This window comes from Dreissena polymorpha, chromosome 2 (assembly GCF_020536995.1).
Source record: "Dreissena polymorpha isolate Duluth1 chromosome 2, UMN_Dpol_1.0, whole genome shotgun sequence".
Taxonomy (NCBI): Eukaryota; Metazoa; Mollusca; class Bivalvia; order Myida; family Dreissenidae; genus Dreissena; species Dreissena polymorpha.
Genome location: NC_068356.1, coordinates 85110781 through 85136789, shown reverse-complemented (window position 1 = coordinate 85136789; position 26009 = coordinate 85110781). Strand labels below are relative to the sequence as shown.

General features: G+C 33.9%; 2 protein-coding genes across 2 annotated transcripts; both read right to left on the bottom strand.

Moving 5' to 3' along the window:
• Positions 1-2192: 2192 nt before the first annotated feature.
• Positions 2193-8996, bottom strand: LOC127870333 (uncharacterized). Its single transcript, XM_052412963.1, has 5 exons — positions 8894-8996; positions 6135-6213; positions 5449-5526; positions 4367-5075; positions 2193-2594 (listed from the first exon to the last, which is right to left on the bottom strand). The coding sequence occupies exons 3-5, from the start codon at positions 5524-5526 to the stop codon at positions 2392-2394; spliced, it is 990 nt and encodes a 329-aa protein (XP_052268923.1). The 5' UTR covers positions 6135-6213; positions 8894-8996; the 3' UTR covers positions 2193-2391.
• Positions 8997-21153: 12157 nt separating this feature from the next.
• LOC127869875 (uncharacterized) lies at positions 21154-25662 on the bottom strand. The gene is made up of 3 exons (XM_052412531.1): positions 24929-25662; positions 22651-23057; positions 21154-21452 (listed from the first exon to the last, which is right to left on the bottom strand). Exons 1-3 carry the CDS (start codon positions 25642-25644, stop codon positions 21154-21156), a joined length of 1422 nt encoding a protein of 473 aa, XP_052268491.1. The 5' UTR covers positions 25645-25662.
• Positions 25663-26009: the final 347 nt, after the last annotated feature.

The following is a 26009-nucleotide window of genomic DNA, read 5'->3' as shown; positions in this document are numbered from 1 at the left end:
GTAATAATTTATATTTATAATTATATATTTGATATGTTAATGGCCGTGTACACAAAAAAGAGACATACATATCAAACATGTGATACATACATTAAAAATGTTCATAATCTTATTTCAACCGTAAAAGACTTTGTCATCTCCAATGTCGGTGGGTTATCAATCCGCGATGCTATCAGTTCAAATACTTCTCTGAGATTGTTATGTATTAACTTATTAAATCATCTAGCGCTCGGGTTTTGTATTTTGCATCAAAAGAGTGTTAAAGTTTTGTTGGGTACAAAGTAAATGATGTTATGCAATTTGCCAGTCAAATTAAATATGCTTTAAAGCTCTCATGTTTTTAGGCGAAAGCAACAGATGTATTCATATAATTTGGTATAAATTAGTTTAATTTTCTACGTGTGTTCAGACAAAACACATAATACGATATTCCAGGGTTCCCTGAAATCGTTTCAGGGCCAACATTCCGGTTATTAAACGCTTGAGAGTTCATTTAATTTAATATTCATATATCGTACTGAGTATTAATCGGGCAACAGCGAGGTCAGTTTTCGACACGCGGAATGAAGGGTGGAGGTAAAGTAAATATATATATCTTGTGGTTTTAAAGTACAAATTTTGTAAAAACGATCCAGTTATAGCCGAAATAATATGTAATGATACAAGCTATATTAGTTGTGCTTCGCAATTCATACGCATCTAGACTCCTAAGAGTGCGTTCTTTGAAAACATTGTATAATATACTATAACATAAAATAATGAAAGCCAACAAAGCAGTTACTTATAATTACACAAAATCGATAACATATTCCGGTAGAATAGTTAATCAACCACTTTTGTGGAGATAAACAATCACACAATATCGTAACAAAACATTAATAAAACAAACAATTAACAAATAATAAATTAAAGGGACTGGAACTTTCGACATTTAGAAAAGTATGACGCCTGTCAATGTTCACACTGTAGTAAATAATGATGTTTTAAAAACTATGCTTGTATATCAAAAATAACATGATGAATTTTCTTCCCGATGCATGAAGAACATCATTACGAAATAAACAGGGCACGTAGAGGATATTAATAACTCATTCAACCACCGCGAATTAAACATGCTTTGATCGTAGAGAAAAAAGACTAAGGCACAACATGACGAATTGTTGTCGACTAACATCGTTTGCAAACATGCTATATTTAATGTAGTACATGAAACTGAGTAGCATAAGTTAACACGTGATACGTTTATGAAGACACATACTTATAAAAAGATTTATATCAAGCTTCGTTTTGTGTGGTATCAATATGTAAATAAGATGTAGGTGCACATACATAACAAAAGCTTTGGATGCTGGACGCTAACATATTCATATTCACATAAAATAATTGCGATTAATAATGTTAATAATGTTGCGAACAGATTGGTTACACGGTAATACGATTTTAGTTCAGAAATATTCTACGGCTCACTTTGGTTACTGCTGTAAAAACAAGGCATTAAAGTTTCGATGCGAAGGAATCAAACAACAAGGGCGATATCAGTAGGAGACTATAAATAATATAAATATAGATATCGACAGTTTGAAACAAATAACATTATACGAAACACTTTCATCAGAGTAGCCTTTCCGAAGATACATATATGTTTTGAATTATCTCCCCTGATAAATTATATGTTTATTATATGAGTGAAACAGGGGAGGTAACAGTGGGGGTGCCATCCCAAAAGCAATTCAAGTTTACATTTTGCAGTACGTAAGACTATCACCGCGGCCTATGAAACGTCTTTCTAGTCAACTGCAAACTATTGCACGTGCATGATTACATACTACTTACCAAACCTATGTTTTAAATATAAAAGGTGAATGCAAGCGTTTGTTCAATTTATTTCAAATAACGCAACTTGGGTATTAATTACAATATATGCCGTGGCACCTACTGGATGTGTATTTAATTATATCGGCATATACGAAGTAATCTGTTTTGCATACCAATCATATTTCCAGTCACCATATAAATAATTTAATACAACAAATTTAGTTGAACGCACAAATAAAAGCAGTTCAACGCACACAAAAAAACTTCTGATCAAAGTTACAATACAGATCATATAATGTTTTATGTATGTACATATAACTGACTAAGTATATTTTTAAAGTTCTTACATTAGCAGTCTTTGAAATATATTGCTATACTCGAAAATACTACTTGCGTCCCTACTTTCTTCAGTACACACTTTCTCAAAGACCTCATTCACTATCTGAAAATGACGCAGAAGTAGTCCATGCAGAAACGGATGCTCACGCATATAAATTAGGTGCCCTAGTAATACATGTGAAAGCGGATTATCTATAGAATTACCAGATTGCGGGCGAACTATATATTTGTCATGTTTCAAAAATTCAAGGCAAATAATTTCCAGTTCAATTCTCCTCGTGTTATACCATCGCAGAGCTCCGGGTTAGAGATAATGGCTTGTCTTATCTGTGAAAGCCTTCGAATTATCATTGGACCTTCATCAATCATGTCCGTTAGTGTTGCTAGCCATGTTCGCGTCTGAGCATCCGTGAGGTCACAGGCTTCCATAAGGTTCCTCTCTGGGATCATATAGTATCGCACTTGTTTATTTGACAATGCTGTTATTAGCTACAGAAGCGATGCACGCAGCCAGAAAAATAAACTCCTCTCATGAAACTTTGACTGTGGATTGTTTTCTGCTAGCCATAGTATTATATTTTTTAACAAGAACGAGGTTATCTCTTTATGTCGTGGGCTTGCTCTAAGCGGCGTACGGCCGTATATTACGCCCGATAATTGTTTCCATACGCCGATAAAAAAAAACCATGACGTCCACTGTACTTCCTTAAAATTGGTCATACGCCGAAAATAGCAACCCGTGACGTAAGCTGTCGATTAAAATAACACGTCAATCAACACTGCTTTCTGCCGACTCAATGTGTTTTGCACACGTCTCGATCAGTCTAAACTCCGCCTCCTTATATTTGCTACCGCCCGCAGGTGATTAGCAAGTTTATTGTGTGTTGTTTATCTAACGGTTACACAATTCACCCCCCGCGCGGATCGCAAATTGACCGCGACAAAGAAGTCGCTTAAAATTGGTTGCTTTAACAACACACTCGTGCCTCTGCGCGTGCCATATGATGTCTAATGATTAGGAGATAATTGCTGGCATTGGGCAGACGGCACGGTAAAAGAAAGACGGCACAAATAATTAAAGAAAAACAAAACTGATCAAAGTTTAATTAATTACGTAGATTCACTACCGTATTAGGTCCCGCGAGTTTTCTCAGTTTGTTAATCCACCGATAATTACGAGTAATACCCATCTTATATAAACTGGAATCACAGTTCATTTTCTATATTAACAAGTCAATTAACTAGTCAGAAACATTCAGAAAACACATTTCCTGGATTAGATATAAATTATCCGAGTAGAATTAAATTGCTACGTCATGACCTTCGACATTGCAAATGGCTGACCTATTGTAACATTAAACCCGCGTTCCGTTCAAAGCTGGCGATTCAAATTACAAGTAATGTTGGTTCAATTATGGAGAAAAACATTAAATGGATTTAACAAATATTTGATAAGGTTTGTTAAACCAGATAACAACAAGGAAAGTTTGGATTATTAAAGTTAAACTGGTAAGGCATTTATTAAGTGTACATATTTCGGACATATATAGTATTCGGATAAACAGTAATTGATATACTAGATGCTCCATCATGACCATTCATTAAGATTGTGTTTTGTTGCAAATGCAGTCATAGGGATGAGGATAATAAAATGACAATAAATATGTGATGAAAATGTGCAACCGCACATATCTCAAATTACTTAAATGTGTTGAATGACTTAAATGTGTTATGATTACGTAGATTTTAATGAGAATTTATTGTTTTTACAAATGAACATGGTAAAATGATAGAAATAATAAAAGTTTTGAAATTAACATGTTTTGTTTTTTTAAGTCGATATTGTTTGCACAAACTTATACCCTGATTTTCCAAACTTCTCCCTATTTTTAAAGCCTAGGGTAGTCTCCGCCTTGTTTTAAGATGTATCTAGTTACTTTCACAGATGTACAGTGACCCAAAATGGATGGGAAGAGTTTGTGATTATTTACGCAGTTGACATTCCGTTAACATCAACATTAAAGACTAAAGTTGTTTGGACTTCCAACATTTTTGAGTGGGACTTCCATAAGTAAAGGGCAGGAAGTCAGGACTTCCAAAATTTATTTCTTAGTGCAAGCCCTAGGTTTGAGTAAATCTTTTGCAATCATTTTTAACAAAACATATACTTTTAGTTGTGTGTCGTTAAGATTAATCATCAATTCTGTCTCACCTGTGTTGAAGCAAATCCTCCATTCAATATTCTTATTTCTGCTCCCTGTAAATCCCACAGGAGTAAGGAATGCCCCCATTGATACGACTTTTTCCACAACATTTGATGGCGGCCAATGTCGAGATCTAGCAGCCCATCTCTGGAGTATGCTGGGACAATGATAGCGTAGTGCAACTACTGTGTCAGCTTTACACTGTCCAACATTGAACGGCAATGACGGCCCAGCACGTTCATTGAAAATGGGTGTTAGCCCTAGCTGTGAACACATTATACGATTGTTTAGTACAGCGTCACTGCTTAGAATAACTTTCCCATTTTGAGTCTCGCGCAGCGCTACCAAAAGAATGGCATTAAATAATGGGACACCTCGCTCAAGTACCAGTATCCAATGACCAGGGTAACATATATGCGTATCCATTCTGAACACGGTTTTGTCCTTTGGAATCAAGTTTAGGTCAAAACCAACTTCTATGCATTCCACACGGGTAATCACACCTAAAACGTCCCGATCACTTTCCAAACAACGTGAAAGCCCTTCTGCCTTACTCCCGACTGTGATCGTTTGATAACCCTGTACAAAACCCGAAGGTGCATCTATATTGTTGTCATTGGCCTTGTAACATTCTCGGCGCTTCTGTCGAAGCTCATGTCCATAACCTAGGATGTTTAAAACATTGCTAACTTCCACAGATGCATCATCGTTATTGAACTGAAAAGAAGAGCATAATATATTAATTATATATGAACAGTTCTTTCTTATGCAAATGATTTTTTTTAATTTATGAAAAATACTTTTATGTTATCGTAATAACGTACTAAATATTTAGGACTCTGTAATTATGTATATGTATGATTGAAAATGGTGCCATCAATTTCTTGCACTAAAGAATGGTTTATATTTTCACAAACTAGCTTGAAACACAAACACACATGTACGTTTTACACATATTAAAACATCGTATATCTTGTAACATATAGCATGACGCTGTAATAAATAACATTCACAATTAAATCGCATCATAAATCTTTCGCAGTCACGTGCGTGTACAACACCGATTGTAATGTTATCACGCAATTCTCACCCGACTGCTGCTTGAGATGTTACAGCTTGGCGTCCTGTCATTTCCTGGAACATGGGCCAGCTCAGAGCCTTCTGCCATCTATATTAAATAAAAATTCGATGCACATGTCTAATGAAAGTGAATATTTGCCGTTTGATAAGCTTCAGATACTATTTTAAGTTTGCTTTAAACGTTTACCAAATGAATTTCCGAGATTTAAATCATCGAATATATAACGCACAACGTTTGAGCACACAACATATAGGTTTAAAATAACCACATGTATTGAAGTCTTAACACTTTAAAATAAGTTCAAATATCTGAGATATTTACCTACATTAGTGTTTTTTGTTCAGATTACGAACATGATATTTTTCGTGAAAAAAAAAGACGAATGGTTGTTCAACTTGTAACTAATATTACAAGATTTACATTCAATAATCTAATATAATAAAATACAAATAGTTACGTTAAAAGAAATGTTTGTGTGCGATCTTATTGTTCACATATAAAATGGTTGTTATATTGTCTAAACATATAATGTCTGTATTTATTTTGTTTAATAAGTAATTTATGTCACAAGTAGATAAAAGTAAGCATAGTAATTTATTCATTCGATGATTTGTCTATATTAACACATACAGGTTTTATCTTCGCACCATATATGATTCAATATGTTTAAAGATCATAGAAATCCCGGCATAAACCTGTTCAAAAAGCTGGACTGCTATCGCGAAGAGAACTATCCACTCTGATCAATACATTTCTGGATTAAACGCAAATGACCTGAAACAAAATACACTATGCTTACACCACACTTGAATTTTTTTCTTTTCTAAACATTGTGCTAGGAAATGTCTTTATTTGAATCGAGTGTATAGTTAGACGTTAAAACCATAATTTTGTGTTTGATGTGGATATTCAACATAAATAATTTGCATATTCGCAAATTGCCCCATGTCAAAACGTCATGACCAAAACAAGTATTTTTAATTTATTATGGAGGTTCGTTTACAAAAGCATCATTAAAAGACATAAACTATGATAGATAATCCTGTTTGTTAAATCATTGTTCAACGGACGTCCGACTATAACGTGTTACAAATCAGTTAAAAAGAAAACAGTCAAAAAATAATTATATATGTTTTATTAAAATGAGTTAAATCGTTTGCATGCTTTTGGAACACCAAAAATAGTTGTTCCGATTTGTGTCTTGGATGCTTTTGAAATTTTTGATATTTAAGAAGTCCAATAATCGAGCCAACAAGAAAGGAAACATGGATCTCAATTAGGATAATATGGTTTCTTTATCGTGACGAAGAATACACTTTTGAGCTCGCGTGGGACACAAGTACAATTGTTTGCCAACATCAGGCCAAATTATGACCATGCAGGTACGCCAATAATGGCATTAATAAATAAGCCTATTTGGGGCCCCGTACTCCATTTAACGTAGGTACGACATAGGTTTCTCTTGACCTGAAATGTATCTTGGACAATGTTTTTCACAAATGTAAACCATTTGCCCCTTTAATATTCTGGTGATTAAAAGTTACGTTACCTCATCTGGGTCAAAACATAAAGCCCGAAAAAGGAAGCCTGATTTGGTAGAACAAATATGGAATACACCTGGGGCAAAGTACAATAGGGGTCGATAATTTGTGAACATCAAGCTAATACGAGAATACGAAACCTAATGCCAGTCCTGATTCTAGTATGCGACCCAAGTTGAGTACGATTGGGAATTTATCTGGGCTAATATACAGTGTGGGCCAAATGTGGAATAAATATCAAATTTTTTACTAGTAACACAAAAAGGGTCCCAGTTAAGTTGGGAGACGGAAAACTACAACGGGCGAGGCATGGTCAGGGGTGATAACCCCAAAAAAGGGTTAGGGTAAGGGTTAGGGTTAGGGGTCGGGTTAGGGTTAGGGTTGGGTTTAGGCTAACCCAAACCCTAACCCGACCCCTAACACTAACCCAAACTCTAACCCTAACCCTTTAACCCCCCCTTGCGCAATACCATACCATGCCTCGCCCGTTGTAGTTTTCCGTCTCCCAGTTAAGTTACGTTATCTGGTTCCGAATATGAAAGGTCATAATTGTCCTACCATGCAAGCCTATGTGGGAAAAATATGGACCATAACTTTGAAAACAGACACTATGTGTTCCCTGACGGATCACATTGTAAACATTTGAGTGTATCAAGTCCGTAAGATATCAACCAAGGATGCGTACGACATAGTTTTAACCCTGGCTAATATAAATCATGTTCCAGTGTGGAAACCGTATCTTATATTAATTACAATAGGTGTTTGGTGTACATGTTCGTACCTAAGTGAATTATAAATGTGTTGTTCCATACAGCAAGCTAGTTGTGTATTTGTAATTGGTTCTATATTGTTAGATTGTACATGTCGCCATGTCGAGGTATAGACGATAATACAGAAAACACACAATTCCAGTCGTTTTGTTTATACAACTGACTGCATGAAACAATTTATAGTGTTTGTTGCATGATGATACAAGAGTTTTAAATCAAGAGTTTGCATTTTAATAAACTTCAACATAGCAACTTAACCTTAAAATATCATAAACATGTACGAGCCTTTAAACATATATTTATTTACCGTACATAACTATTATTGTATACATTTATCAAGTGCGCTTCCTGTAATTTAATTGTGCTTTAAGTACTACTTCCGAAAACGCTCACCTTCGGTAAATCTAGCAACCGCATGAGAATGGATCCTATTTTCTACAAGATTATTAACAACAACTGAACGAGGTTTACAATCGTACAGGACAATGCATTGGCTAGTATAACGCGTTGTATTTGAAATAATGTATGCCTTGTTTGTTTTTTTTTAAATGTAACACGGTTCGTCATCAATATGAATCTGTAAAAAAAAACCAGAATTTATACGGTAAACATCACGTGAAATGTCAACCTTTTCATCATCATCATAGAAATCATCATCATCTTCTTCTTCTTCTTCAAAATAAGAGTTCGCATGCTATTCAGAATCTGCATTACTATCGACACTATTATCAACAGGTTCAGAAACATTATTGAATACTGTCAATTCATCATTTGATTTTGCAAATAAGTCATTACTAATGTTGTATAACTTTTCAACTTATGAACGTTCGTTACAGAGTATATCGTCAGTCTGTAACAATTCGTATAAATTTGTAGATTGTTGAGAACAAAATCCACCATTTTTGCTCGTCAAAACTTCATATGACATCATGGTTTTCAAACACAAGCGATATTTTTTGTCAAGTTCCGGATGCAAAATCCAGTGATGATCAATTACTTTAATACATTAGGAAGTCCTAAGGAGTTATTCATTATCAATGAACACTAGATGTTGTTCAATTTGTGTTGAATATATCGTTTGCCGACCGATCTTACATAATTTAACCGAAAACAACTAAAATTAAAAGCAAAATACAAACTAACCTTGCTGCATGCAGGAAGTTTATCTGAACATATGTAAAAACATAAATATTTATAGATCCTTGGTTTATCCGAGAATTGATACGATACCGTAGTGGACGGCGGGTTGTAAATCACTATGGTTAAATTATACTAATGTATTCGAATTAAACCGTAACTTAATCACTATTAGGGTAATTTCTAGTTTGCATCAGAAAATCAATATAAGAAAGAAGACTTGTATCGCAATCAAACGTGTGAAAATCATGCAACAAGTTGTCATAAAGTCGTCGAGTTTTTTTTCTCGCGCGAACATTTTCAGCCCCACATTTGCAAAAGACCCGTTCTCGGCCATGTACATACAACATTTATGACATTTAATTTATATTTCATGAAATGCCCGACTTAAAACGCGCATGTTAGTGACAATTCGTCATTGTTTTTGCAATATATCCATATCGTAGATATTGGCGCGCTTACACTGGCTTTCAATTCGGTGGTTTATTGTTCGACGGGTTACAAATAGCGCGCAGAACTCATATAAAACTCATGCCACCATAAAGTCATGTACATCCACATGTTATGTTGACATAGATACTGCACCGTATCCTTTAACTTGTTTACTTTCCCCCAGTTCATCGTAATAGTCCATGCTACAGATGGACTACAGATCTGATCATTTTATTTATATGTATTGCTAGCGACGACAACCTGCTAATGAAATCGCCTTTCATGAACTTCTAAATCAACTATGCAACTGAAATAGCAACTGACTGGAATGTATTATCAGGTCAAATCAAGTGAATGTGTGTTGTGTCCTAAAATGCTCAGCTTATATTATAAAAGAGTATTTATACTAGTGCATTTCAATCCTAGTTTCATTATCATAGTTCATATAGTAACAGACACTTTTTTTATAATGTTGAAAGCTCATTTGTTGTCATGGGATTTATTTTAGAAACATGACCGTCGGTTGGAAATGTAATACCTGATACTCCTTTCAAATACATGTTTTAAGTATTTACGTAACAGATATGTTACATATATAAATGAGGCTAGAACACTGTGGGAGTGTTGAAATAAGTAACAAATAAACATAATGATAATTGCAGCTTGTGTTGTTTTTACTGACAAACTCGTGGTGTAATGCATAACTCTGAATCGTTGTTAACCAGCCAGTACTATGCACAACATTATGTTTTATTGTACGAGCAAGTACAACCATAACACCATACTTACGTAGTTTGCATAGATACCGCATCGTATTAAACGATGGATGATACCATTAATTTATATTTGCATTAACAGTTGCCACGGGCCCTGTATGTAAACTTGCAACCCAAGTTTGATTTTGATTAAATCGAGTCTCTAAAGCAATTTTATGAAATAATGCATAGATCCATTAAGCCCACACAACAATTGAGTGTTATACGATATCACATTATCAAATATAGCAATCATGCGGCGCTTGGAAATAGTAATACTAAACCATTTTGGTTAAATACAGAGTTTGTCGTATGTTCTTTCCAGCGTTTTAAAAACTAAGTACACAGCATAAAATTGTCTGTACATATGGTCTTAAATACCAAGTTCGTTTGAGCGTTGTAAATAATAATATTACAGCATCTAACTTTCAGTCATTTTGGTGAATAACGAATGTATCGTATTGTCTTTCGAGCGTTATAAAGAATAATGACAAAACTGTAAGTTCAGTACATTTGTTAGTACATACCTACACTAGAGTAAATTGTATGTAAATATACTCTTGTTTCGCTTATGACATCATATTAACCAATGGAAGTTATATTTAAGGATGTGTAAGATTTATAATCTGCTCCTGATGATATCCGATTTGTAAAAAAATGTAGAGGTTACTTGGTAAGAAATTATGCGCCACGTTCAGCGCATGTTTGCTTATGTTGTATCCTATTGTTCAATTATTTAAGAGCTTAGTTGTTTTAATTTCAATAAAATACGAACATTTTGTTTTATTTACAAATTCGGTTATGTCTCAACAATGACGATGACAAACATTTGTATAAAGTGACAGTATTTGAAATTTAGTGGGCGTGATCTCACAATAAACCGTCGTTGTGCTTAACTCAACCTCGTTTAAAGTGAACGCTATCATGCTGATAACGTGTTAAATGAAAATTTGAGAGTGCGTTGGCTCGTTTAAGCTTTCCAAATTATATAATCTATTAACACAATTTGAATACATGTGCAGAATAATATAAGCCGTAATTATACTAATCGGTCAGCAAAATATAATATGATATCGTTGAAATGCTTGTTTTCTGATGTCCCGTAACGCATAATCATGTCGTTGAACCAATCGAATTCCACACTGCGTTGTCTTTGCCGTTCATTCGCGGTGTCTCTATGGTACTTTTGGTATTTTTCTGTCGTATGTATGGCCCTGTTTGTTACAGAGAAACAGTTCCTGCCTTAAATTAAGGACATTTTTCTGCGGGTGATGTAATCGGGGTTTTGAACTCTCCGCAGCTTTTTTTCAAGAGACAAATTTCTTTGTTCGTTCCTTATTATATTTTTATTCAGATACATTCGCGAATAACATGTGAATGTTTATGTTTATTTAAATATCGTTGGTTGTATAAAACGTTGTTGCTGCAATAAGCGATAATACATATGCATCCCTAGGTAAAGTGTTATATAATCACATTACTACAAGCCTGCAATTTGTATGTTCATTTAGGGATTGTTTGTTAAGCCAAAGTTATTGATGCGATTTAAGATAATACATATGTATTGATTTAGAGCATTGTTAAACAACACACAACCTCGTTCTTTGACCGTATAAACACATACTTTTATTTAGAACACACACTTTGAAGACTTGTGTTTAAATTTTACATACAGTTAGATTACAGAAATATTTCATTTGTACAAATCCTTCACATCCATATGGTCGTGTGTTTGTGTTTTTTTTCTCTCAAAACATGAGCCTTTGTTTTGACAATTAAGTTAAATTGACAACAGATTTACATGGGATTACTCATATTGAAACACTTAGAAAGTGTTGTGCTATTGACAAATAATCAATTTATGCGAAAAGACACTTTGTAGTGCTTTGCATTAGTATTTTTATTGCTTTCAAGTTCTTGACGTTTGTTCTCTATTTCTGATCTTCAGACTTTTCGGACTGATTGAAAAGTTAAAACATCAATAAATAAAGATGATCGTAAAAGATGTACATACACCTAGAAACAAATATATAAATAACATCGTACATGGTGAAAACTATTGTGCTGTACTATTTGGGTAAAGAACATTCCGAAAGTACAAGACAACTGAAATAACATATAGAGACTGAAAGTATTGAGAAGAACAACATCACAATAATATAATGCGAAGAAAGAACTTTGTCAAAGACACAACACAACAATACCGTACCATATTAATGAGGTGAAAATTACAACCAGATCTCCGTTTTATTAGACTATATTAAGTTCTATTAGTCAAGGCAGGATGCGTATTTTGTGTTGGTATATATTTTGTCACGATAGAGACAACAAAGCTGACGAACAATTGAACAAATATTCATATTACAATATGGGTCTCATTCCACATACAGAGAATCATCAACTAGCTCAACTAAATTTGTTAGTTGCCTGCCCAAAGCAATTTAAAGCCTGCAAATTACACATGTAGCCTGAATATAACCCATACGGCTCTAGATTCACATTCTGGGTTTTATCAACTTATCTTGTGTACTTTTTGAGTTATTGAAGGATCCAGATATGTCCGACAGACTGTGGACAGACAAATCCTAAATCCCGCGCATGTGCCCACATTCTTCTTAAGTTGTCGCAGGACCGACATGTTATTTTCCACTTATTTTGAAACAATAACAACCATAATTTGTGTCTTAGGAAACACATCTGAAATAATAATAAGAAGTAGAAGTAGTAGTAGTAGAAGTAGTAGTAGTAGTAATAGCAGTAGTAGAAGTAGTAGTAGTAGTAGTAGTAATAGTAGTTGTAGTAGTAGCAGTAGTAGTAGTAGTAGTAGTAGTAGTAGTAGTAGTAGTAGTAGTAGTAGTAGTAGTAGTAGTAGTTGTAGTAGTAGTAGTAGTAGTAGTAGTAGTAGTAGTAGTAGTAGTAGTAGTAGTAGTAGTAGTAGTAGTAGTAGTAGTAGTAGTAGTAACAGGGGCATCAACAATAGCAGCACTAGAAGTAGTAGTAATAGTAGTACTAATAGAAGTATGTTATGTTATATCAGAGCCTTACCTGCTTTGACGTACAGAATATGCGTACAGAATATTTACACTTGTTACGCAAAATTTGATTGGCTGACTAACTCGGAATCTCGAGATAACGAAAATTATCTCCTCTTTTATAGAAAAAAGATGAGTGCTTTTTTCTATTTCGAGATCTCGAGATCCCGACTGAGCTAACTTGTGGCCACGAGATAGAAAAAAGAGGAGTGCTTTTTCTATTTCAAGATCACGAGATCCCGACTTAGCTAACTCGTGGCCACTAGATAGAAAAAAGAGGAGTGCTTTTTTCTATTTCGAGATCTCGAGATCCCGACTTATCTAACTCGTGGCCACGAGATAGAAAAAAGAGGAGTGAATGTCACCTCTATGCCACCGTACTAAACATCTTAGAATGTCATCTTGATATTTATATCATTTTCTACCTTTTAGTTGCATTTTATTTAAAAAAAGATGAAATTAAATACCTAAAAAATGAATTTAAAAATAGGTAGGGGCTAACGTCCTAATGGGCTTTTGTCCGAAGGGCAAATGTCCTAGGGGCTAATGTCCTAATGGGCTTTTGTCCTAGGGGCTATTGTCCTAGGGACAAATGTCCGTGAGGGCTAATGTCCTACACTCTAACTTTTAAATTTAAAAAATCCCTGCCATGTTCTGACATCTTATATTAATAGAAAACAACACAGTTTTAGACTTACCATATACTTTGTAATAAAAAAAGTTTGCCTCTACATTTAATCTTACAGAGTTTCGCTTATAAATATTTCCGGACCAATTTTAGTTCAAATCACAAATTTTATTTCAGCTAGAGCTTTTACATTACCTTAAGAATGATACTTTAATATTGGTCTTTATTCCTGGTTGCATATTGTCACAGTATATGGCACTTCAAATAGTAGCAATATTCTCTACGCCTGGTACCCACAGCCACAGTATGGTGCTCTTTAAATATCACAATTTATTTTCCCGCCTGGTTGCCTTTTGTCACAGGTTTGCTCCTTAAATATCACCGTGACTCCCCATAAATGGTCATATTCGTTCATATGTCTTGGTTATTTAAATATCACAATAACGATAACGCGACATCATGACCGTGTGATAAATAATTCGACGGTACACTGATGTAACGCGATATAATCTCGATATCCAACTGTTTGCAACATAAGGAAGTGCTGTCGAGTTATCGTCCTCGTGTTGTTGTGATATCGTTATCGAACTGTTGATTATCAACTTAAAATAAGTAGCATTTTTGTTTTTATGCGCATGCTTACAATTAATACAACGACCACTTGTTTGCAATAGTGTTGCCTACAATTTTTGAACAAAGACCGTGACTGTTTCTTCGTCAACTTCATTAGTAAAGAGATATCGTTTTTAAACAATATTTGCATGGATTGATTTAAGCAATGACCGACCTATACTTAATTTGAGTAAGTATTGAACCTTGGAGTTAACACTTTAAAGTTGTTTACTTTGCATAGCTTATTGTATGTACCCATAAGTATTATGTAGAACAAAAAAAAAAAACTAAATCATTTAGCAAAGAAACCATGATTCCGAATTTAAGTAAAATACCTCGTAAAAAAGAATGAATGACCGCTGACGATCAATACAGACCAAAGTCGAATACATATCATGGAACCCGCTTTATAATATTGTTGCAAGCATACAAGCAAATATACTTTATATTCTGCTTGAAATGAAGGCGCCAACATATCAATTGTGCAATTGTGTGTGTTTCCACGAAACATAATTGCGCTTATGATTTGTTGCCGACCATAAATTCTTCTTTTTTTGATATCCCTTGTTAAGCTTTTGTACGTTTGTTCTACATTCGATCGTATCGTGTTAATTCAATATACATGTAATAAAGATCGTAACAAAGAGATTTCGTAATATTCGGTGATTGAGCATCTTTACAATAAATTGAAACCGCTTTGTTCGTCAGTCACGGTTTTACTGGCAGAACAAAATGTGGTTACACCGCCCACCTACCCTATCTTGGCTAAAATGAAATATTTGTAATACTTTAAATCTCGCTTATTGTATGCAATTATGAAAGTTTCGTGTAGACTTATGTTGCAGAATTTCGTTTGAAAACATGTTTAGGTATTTTTTTTCTCGAAAATAGATTCATATAAAGGTCGAACAATAAAAGGTGTATACAATGTATATCTAACAAATTTTGACTCTACAAAATAATAAAAAGCGATGAATGTATGTTTATACACATCTTATTCAACCATACGTCTCATAAGAGTTAAATAATCGGGGTCATGATTCCGTTCCGAAATGGTCTATTGCACTTAGAAGACTGGTCGAGAAAAACAAAAGATCGATTGATTTTTCTACCAACAACACAACTTATACATCGATTATATGTTTTGTGTTTCTTTTTCTGCTGTAAACACTTTATCTAAGGGAATAATTTATTCACTCAATATTAAGTGATGGATAAATCACTGTGTAATGATATGTACATAAATTGTCCCATCTACTGTTGCTTCAGGCTATTTCAAGAACGTATTTACACACATGTGGTACATAGTGGCACCTGCTATTTTACCCGTAAGCTTCTGTTGTAATAAATTGCGAACGAAACATGCATTTCAACTACTAACTGTTATATTGGATCACAGTTTTGCTTTGTTTTGAATGCTTTCTTCTCATGTAGAAAAAAATCAGCTTTTGTCGAATGCTACCGATGTACAGGTAAATGTTCAAACAAGGGTGTGTTTTTTTTTCTCTAGAAATAATTTTAAAGTTGTGTATACCAAACATGTACGGTTCAAGGAAAAACTCTTCATAATAACTACCATATTCTGTTTTCATTATTTGCTCTTAATTAAATTGCGAGAAATATCACATTCGAAGCACTTTTATGCCGGCTCGTTGTTGAGGGCGAATGAACATGGGATGTACTTACGTCACTTCAAATTACGTCAAATACAAATGGCTAGTAGATCGGAGTGTTTGCAAATTCGCGACTTTTTCATATTCGTGCTCGCGTATAACACCTTGATTGACTCAAAGGGAAGTGTAACAACGTATGCATTACATTCGATGAATAAAGGGTTGTACGGGTGTTAAAAAGCCCGGCAGTCTCCTTTCATGAGCTATTCAAAGGACCACTGTGACCATATGTGACCGAGCCTGGAGATCGGTGATGAATAATTTGATGCTTTACAATAGCCAACACTTGCGACGACATTCGTTAAGGAGGCATGGACACTTGAAATAGCTCATAACTATAGCTATCGACGACCAGTCTCGGGCCACTATGGACAATCGAAGAACGAACACTTTAGTTTGGTGGTCACAATGCTTGATAGGTGGATTGTACTTTACGATCTCCGTCACCCATCCTCACCCTGCACATGACATCATTACAGTAGTGATACATGGAAATTACATAGATAACGGATGAACATGTTGTTGATTATTTTAAACATCGTCAATGTTTTATGAGACTAGTCAGTTGATATGATAAAAGTGAAATGGCACACTCAGAGGCTTCACATTGTGTAGCTGCTCTCGCGGATGTCCCTAATAATCTTCTAACTACAAGAACACACAATGTTTTTTTGTTTGTATTTGCTAAAAAATGTAAACTACTTAAGATAGTGCGATATTGAATTTTCTAGTAACTACAACCATTTACTGTCGTACGTGAATAAATACAACATTCCATATGTTCGCATACAGTTTTGAAACAATCATGCTTTTTGATAACCAGTATTTTGTACATGAGTTTTCCATAATCATCCTTAGGACTACCGCAATCCACAATATATATATTCGTTGCCTTGGAAAAAGCTACAACGCATTGATTTTACTACATAGTATATTGCGTTGACTTCACTTCCTAAAAAAGAGACTTAATATATTTGTTATATTGTATATTGGATACGTAGTATAAGAATTAGCTACCAATATTGTATTGTTCGTATATACTTCGTAACGTCAATAGTCATAACCCATTGAGTAATTTTCAAGAAAAGGTAATGTCATTGAGAAGATGACCAAAGGTCTTGCGGCAAACAAGCTGGTTGAATTCAAATCAATATATTTTAATTAATCATTCTGGTTCAAAGTAAAGTCGACCACTTCAATGTCATACCACACATCTTAGTATCTTGGGCGTCCATGCCCTAGTTTGCGATGACGTGGTTTAGTTTGTCTCGATGAACTTTGCTAGATTTCATGAGATGAAGCTACATGTTGTGTACCCATTAAATGTTAACATATATACGTATATATAAAATGCTTTAAAGTAATTATTATCATGTTCATGTCATACTAATTATCAAGTTTCTGTTTGCATTCTAAAGTACTTGCGCTGTATACTGCAATATATCTATACAATTGGGATATAATTTCGCAGAACTAACATTGAAATATGTTCTTCATGGAAATGTGTTAGACTGTTAAATTATTGCGTATTTCAAATTTATTTGTACGCGTATTTATCGATATAATCGACACATGCTGCAGATGAATTGTTGACTGCCACATTGCGAAGTTTCCATAAATATTTGATGATGTTGAGATTGACATTAGAAAGTGAAATACGTTCCTTTCAATGCAGGAAATATAGTTTTAGTGCTTTAAAATTTAATTTTTAGCTTCACATGCCGATGTAACTTTAAAACATGTTTTATAGATGAAATAATGGTATACACATCACTGTTTATGAATAGTGTACGTCAAAACATAATACTAATACGATTGTACTAACATTTAATGAGCGACTAAAAAGAGAGCATCATTATCAACCAACTATACTTAATTTAAATACTACAAACCAATATTTAGTTCATATAAACATCATTTATCAATGTCGGTTAAGATATCGGAAATCCACCTTAGAGCATATTATATCAATTGGTCTTATCTCTTGCAAATGGCTATGTGTTGAGATTTTAAAGTAATTGCTAATTACAAACGCTATCACAGGTCTTAACATAACAATATTGCGTTCAGGTTTGGTATAAAAAGGTGTCTATCGATTATGTTTTAACAATGTGAGCAATTGGTAAAATTAATGCTCGCGAAGTTTAATTCAGATAAGTAGACAGGTAGACATAATCAAGTTCCTCTAATACGCATTTTTTCGCGTAACTATTAATTTATAAATAAAGGTTGATAATCTTATAGACCCCGTCAGTAATTGCTCTGATGCAAGTTCTTAAACTTGTGTTCTATTTTAATTCATTGTAATTAACATTGTTAACTAAGTCACAGTTTCGTGTAAAGACTCCGATTTTCCCTATTTTGCTTTAGACTGATTTGGACTCCTTCTTTGGCTTTTCATTGGATCCTGTGAGTATTATTCAAGTTTACAACTATTTGTATATAAAAGTGTGTTTGCTAAAATATAGAAATACAACATAAATGTAAAAATGGATTTCAAGTTTAAACAATTGTGGTTTATTCTTCTAGTCGGTATTTTGGTATTTTTAAGAACAGTCCACTGTGAGCATCACTTCTACTGCTTATACTACTACTTCTTCTACTATTTTATATCATGCCAAACACAGGTGTGTCGATACTATACATAAGCGTCCAAGATTGTATGATTCAACATTTGTTATCAATTGATAAAATCCCATTGAAAACTTCATCGGACTTGCATGCGTCTTTAGTATACCGAATTACGCATCAATATGTTGACTTGACGCTATTGTTGTATGGAACCCTAATATTGTAATCGACCATCGTCTCGTCGTGTGTAATACGTAGTTGTGCTCGGAACCAGTCAGATCTTTGTGCGGAGGTTGGCATACTTTGTACAGCAGTCGTAGTCTAAAGAAATCCGTTCTCTTAAACTTCGTTGAAAATGCGGGTATTTTTAATAGAGTAAAATTTCTTCTATGCTGCTGATACAGCTGTATTTTCACATTAAATGTATTTGAATGCTTTAAATATGAATCTTGTTTTAAAAGAGACCAAATAAATTGACAAATGACGTTCCGAGGAAGTAAAATATTAAAATAAAAATACTAATTTCTGCTACAAATCTTTACATGCATGTTCTTGTGCAAAAGGTATGTGAGCATTTTAACCCTCTATTATGATAAAGATGTTTGATTGGAAGAGCAGATGCCAAGGGACTTAACTGTGTATTATTGGTTGTGTTGAAGACATAGTTAATGTCCTTTTGAATTATTTGGCAGCATACATCCATAAATATTAAATTCAGCACACATAATCTAAATGATTTTATCGGTAATTATGTCAAATCCTTCTTAAGAATGTAACATGATAGTGTTTTCTGTCAGAGCGTATCGATATATTTGAACTAGTTATATCATCGATTGTTATATACGTTTTCTTCGTTTTTGAAAAATAAGCGTCGATAAATCAAAGTTTGACTTTATTTAATGCGGTTCATATAAAATTACCATAAAATCAACAACAAGAAACCATCAAAGTGACGCCCTTTTGTGCACGAATTGCTGATCTACAAATCACCTGTAACGTTGCCCATTTACCTGTTCTTATTGATATAGGGTATTATATAGGAGATAACAGAGGTTGTAACTTGTCAGAGAGAAGCACCGAGTGCACCGATAAAGAATCTTGGTTTAAAGTCTCATGTGAAATACGATCAGGGTAGTCAAGTAAAGTAGGTATTCAAATCTGTAATTTGATTTTATAGCAAATACGTTACACAAAATTGATCCGCTGCAAGATTTGACTAATTGAATAAACCCATGTCGATAAAGTGCCGCTAAATTTAAGCCGGTGCATTGAAGTAAGTTGTATAGTTTATTGGTTAAATTCAGTACCTACAATACAATATTTATACAACTAGTTCAGTAAATTCTTTCATAGAAGCTAAGTTATATCGAATCCTTAAAAGATAATACAAAAGTGCGTTTAAATATGAAATAAACGTCATTTTCTTCAATTTAATGTTTGAATTAAATTACTTCAGTTGGAGAGGGCCCTCAAGCATTTAGCTGACTATTCCAACAGTCTCTATAGTCGAGCTCCTTATTCACATATAATGTCTCTTACGAGAACGCCGCCTTAGCAAAATATACTAATTTCTATACGGGTGTTATGAGTAGGAAATACTATATCCAAACACTTTCAAAAAATTGTTTTACAATGATCATATACAGCAATAAATCCTTAGACAACATGCAATAATTTGAAATAATATTATATCAAATGTTTGTTTCAAACATGTATATAAATAGCTATAAAAACTGGCAACGTAAGAACCGGTTAAGATGACTGTTGCATACTTCTAAAAAATGAAATAATTAACAACGAACTATACAAAACACTTTGGAAAAAGACATATTTTGATATCAACAATAAATAAATACCAAAAACATTACCAAAATGACACCTTATATTAATATGGCAAACCGTTATGACGGTAATACTTCGTCTGAAAATGTACACTTTAGAAAACTGTCATGCACTTGATAACGTGAAAACGACGGTATACTATGTATTTTGTAAAATGTGTAAGACCAGCAATCTTATATATGATTTAAATAATAGAATGATAACCAACAATCTGACTGTCTTATGAATAAAAAGACAATACCCTGCTACAAGTGTAACTCTAATATAACTGTATTAAGCACTACTGTTTTTGTTCGATTTATATCAGTATTGTAAATCCAGACTGGAATTAAATGTTGAAAAACTATTGTTCGTATAACAAGAAATAGTTATTTTCAATCGATTCAGTAAAAGATTGTTCATCAAAGATAAGGAACACACTCTCAGAAGACTTATATTTTAAAAAAAACAACAACTGAAATTTGTAAACGCGCAAAAAAGCGAATTTTAAACCTCTTTGGAATTGCCTACATGTGAAACAATTTACTAGACTGGTTATCTGCATACTTTTATTGGCGGTCTAGAACGAACATAACTTATCTGATTCGGAACTTTTTAAACACATTTGAAAATCAGTAAGCGTAGGGTAATTCGTGTAAAGTTCTACCCTGCCTATGACTAATATTTCGTATAATCGTTTGGGAAAACAAATGTATAGATGCCACTTGCATGAACACACAAGTTACGCAACTTCTAACACACGGATCTTATCGTTGTCCATTTGTCCCAGGATGATGGTTGCTGTGTTGCTGTCGTAACATATCGAGTCTAAGTATCCCAATGTATCATATTCTGAGCCAAGTACAGTAAGCGTCATGCTCTTACTATCCACTTGCACAACATTGTAAGACCAGCATCCACAGACCAAAATCTGGTCTGTTGCTGTAACATGTATCCCCCGCGCGTTAACTAGTTTAGGGTCTTGAATCGTGGCCAGGGGTGTGCCGTCCATGGTCAGGATAAGGACCTTGTTTTTGGTTGCTGTGGTTATGTATATTTGTACCTGTTGAGCTCACGGCAAATCTACAAACTGAATAAAGAGAGTAATATAAAGTGAAATCAATATATTTAAATAAATAAAATGTGAAATACCAATGTCTAAATAAACTGCTTTTATTGTTGAAACTTTGGTTTATAACATCGAACCAGAATGTTCTTTGTTATTAATTGTTACCGTTCATTTTACAACAATGCCACCTTGTTTTAAGAGGAATAATGACTTTTTGTATTGCTTGGGAAAGTAATTTTATTCAATTTGTAATTCCTTTCAATGTATATAGAGTAGAGATTGTGTTTGCATTCGGAGCAATACCGTTATATATTATTTCATTTAAATGAGAAAACAAGTAATCTTAACTATCCCAAAAGTAAAATGTTTTATTGATTAATACGAATCGCGTATGTCGTGTGTTATTAGGTATTTAGTTCTTCCTGCATTTGAATCGCAGAAGATGAATTTAACCATACAGCAGATAATCATTTTATACATTTGTTGTATTATTGAAAACTATTGTTTAGGTATGCTGGAATTATCCGCCTTTTGATATATATTCTAAGTTCAGATTGCAAGCAGGTTTGCAAGGTAGGGGGGTCAAGTGTCAGTTTATTAAATTACTATCAATTTCATGTATTTGTTTAATATCTTGCACATATTTGTAATTATCATCATATTGTAAGATTATAATAATGTGCACACATTGACCAGAAAATACCCAATTTAATATACCCATTGAACAAATAGAGTCGACTAGTGTATTTTAAGTTTATGTCTCACACGTCATAATACACACTTTGAGAGGATTGATATTATTTAAAGAGGATACCGCTCACCTAAAGTTTAATTCAAACAAAAATGCGTGTATTTTTTAAACGGATAAATCTAGTACCATGTATGAGTAGAATACATATAAGTTTCAAGCTAGTCAAAATCCGTATTAAGGTTTTCGTACCCTTGATTAATAAACCTATATATTCAACACTGCTCTAGTATCCTATATATTATCATATATTGTACCATTACAATATATACTTATACAGAGCATATGTATTAAATAGGATTTACCATAATCTTCAGACGATGTATCGCCATATATTTTGCTCACCAATGTACCTTCCATTGTATACTTGAACAGTTCAATATTAGAAGCGATATATAAGTGTCTCTGATATATGGCAATACCGTAGCATTTATGGTCAAACCGAAGCGTTCTGCCCTTTATTAACTGTCCATTGGTTACTGTGATGAATTGGACCTCATGTGTCCTTTTTGTATTCACAGTCACTGCTACCTGGTCAGCGGAGATATTACACATGTCGTCTGGAACACCAGTCACAAGTAAGTACGACATCAATCTATACTGCTGGTCCAGCAGCTTTACAGTTTCATTAGTAGTGTCGACAAGCAGTATTTGGCTATCAGGAAGAACACACACAGCAGATATCCAACAGTTTTCTTCATCACTTGGTATACTGACATCAATATCAACTATCCCTACCACAGTAAACACTTGGTCTGGGTTGGACTGCGATGCAATTGTGGACTGTCGTTTAACCGACTCGGAAATAAGTGTCACATCACGGCAGTGTCTGAAGTATTAATAATCATTTTTAAAACATGCATACTATTTAATAAAAACTCCACAGTGCATATTTTCATATAAACATTGACTTGTCATATGTCCATGCATGCGAGTGGATGTTCTAAGTCCTCGGAAAGGTATATCGTATTTTAATTGTTTAAAAATGATTGGTATCTTCATCTTGTACTTAGGGACAGCGTCAGTACACGCAGCATTACCTCTCAGTAGGACTAGCTTGTTTTTTTTAAATCTTAGTTGAAGGATGTGAATACCGAACACTATATTATGTCAATAATTAACGCCGTCGTTTTTACAATGGTTTTCATGCCCGGAGAACACGCATTTAACGCATCATAGCAAACATTGCAATGCTAATCAGTAACATTTCAAAAATCGACGATAAAATTACGCACTTACACACTGTTGCAAAGTCATGTTTTAGAATGATATTTAAAAGTTACAATTGCTTTTTAGTTTTGGATTGTGAGATATGTCTTTTGTACGTTGTAAACAACATTTCAGCTTTTTTAAATTGAATAATAAAGCTATTAATCTTAAATCGTACCCGTAACAAAGTAGGCTTTTAAATGTTGAGCTACCGCATACTTATATTTTGGGTAAAGCTTTCATATAATAGTGCTTAAAGGGATCTTTTCACAGATTTTTACATGTATCGAAGTTTGTCATTTAATGACTTAAATTTGATAAAAGTTAACATATTGGACTAAATAGGTCCAGTAAAAAACAAGAATACAAGAAAGAAAAAAGTAATCCTCAACAGGACTCGAACCACTGACCTTCGGAGGGAAAAGTCTAAACCTTAAAACGTTCGGCTCTTCGTACTCATACAGTGGTGTATTTGATACATTATATAAGCAATTCTCTTAATGTAACAAAATATAATGATCACATCATAACTTTCCAAATATTTAATCGTTTTGATTGTCATTTGCTTTATCATTTTCAGGTTTTTAAATCGTTAAAAGAGGCATATACTGGACATTTTAGAGCATGATAAATGTTCAGTACTAGTGTTTCCTCGCATATATAATAAGAACAAAGACAACTTGCAAATCTGAAAGTTTTTTCACTTTTCTAAATTTAGCAAAACGTGAACTGGTCCATTTAATAAATGGTGTCGTTACACTCCTGAAAAAAACGAATGTTAGTAATAGGTGTATGCTTAATACTACTCTTTATTGTTCAGTGTAAAATTTACATTTGAGACGAGACATGTACCTTTCATGCCGTCAAACAGATATTTAAAATTGAACGGTGCATCGTTTAGTTACAGTCAAGATAAGCTTTTTAAATTGTACACAGTGTACCCTTTACATTAAACCTTTATGACAGGTATAAATGGCTCGTTCATAAAATGAGCTTGAAAATAAAATGTATGTTATTTCAGAAACGCCAGTTTAGGTCGTGGTACTTTGCATTTCCATCTGTTTGAAGGTTATAATTTAAATTATTGTGTAAAAACATCGGAGTTGCTTCGTATGGTATACAGTATATACATGTGCCGTGACAATACCCCGCCAATTATTAATCAAAGATTTGAGGTTATTTTAATTTGCACTTCCGAAAAATTTCTTATATTATTAAAAATCGTGTTGCCATGTCATATGCATTCAATATAAATTGGGTTACCATCCGCGCATATGAAGTTAAAAACACTATAAAAGGCATAGTTAGGGTCCGTTAAATCCCCGCTTATTTTCAAATGTAACATTCACTTATAACTTTGTTATAACCTCTATGACAAATGGTATATAAACATGTACAGTTCGATACTGAATGACGTCGTGAAAACGCAGTGACGACCTGTAAATAAACTCTTAATTACAACATCAATATAAACATGTTATTATATATTACCTGTGATGAATGAAAGCACAATTTGCGCAGCACAGCTGATTGTGGTCAATGCACATCATTTCAAGCTTTTCACCTTTGTGCACTTGGCAATTTCGTTGAACGTTATTCTCCAGTTTTAAAATTGGCCAACTACTTAAGTGTCTTGTTCCAAGAATGTTATGATTTGTAAACAACTGGTCATGAAGTGCAATACACTTTCTGCAGAACAACTTTTGACATGTCTCACAGAAAAACTCAGCACTTTCCACAAGTCTTTTCTCTGTGCATGAAAAGTAACTATAGTCAGTAACAAAATCAGAACCACTCTCTATAGATAAATGAGACAGAGAAGTTGTCATATCCGAACTATTTTTAATTGAAGAATGAGAAAATAACGCAGACGTAGCCATATCCGATCCCTTCTCAATAGACAACGTAGACAATGCAGTAGATTTAACCATATCAGATCCTTTTTCAAAAGACGACGTAGACAATGCCGTAGACTTAACCATATCCGAACCTTTTTCAATAGACGACGTAGACACTGCCGTAGACATAACCATATCCGAACCTTTCCCAATAGACGAAGTAAGCACTGCCGCAGACTTAGCCACATCCGAGTCTTTTTCAATAGACGTCTCAGACAATGCCACAGTTTTAGCAGCCATGTTCGTTTTCTTTTGAGAAGCTCTTAATTTTGAAGCCATGTTATTGTGTAAGTAAAATCTAAGCTGCATTGCTGATTTTATTATAAATAGTCGTCATTAAAATTCTTTGTCTTTATACTAATGTTAAGATCCATTAAATTAAGAGTACGCATCAATCGCTTCATAAACACTGCGCATAGTTATGATCGCCCATTTGTTATTCGGCAAACAACTATCACGTAACTATGAGACCATGACAATGTTTAAACTGTACCGATTTACACTAGATATCTTATACCACAGCGTACAGACCATTTGAATGTTAACCAGATGTTGTGAGTGGGTTAGTGTATTGCATTGCACATAATAAGATAACATATATTTGATTACTTGTTGTATCATGTAATATCAAACTGCTCTGTTATGGCATTGGAAAAGACGAGGCTTTCCAATTT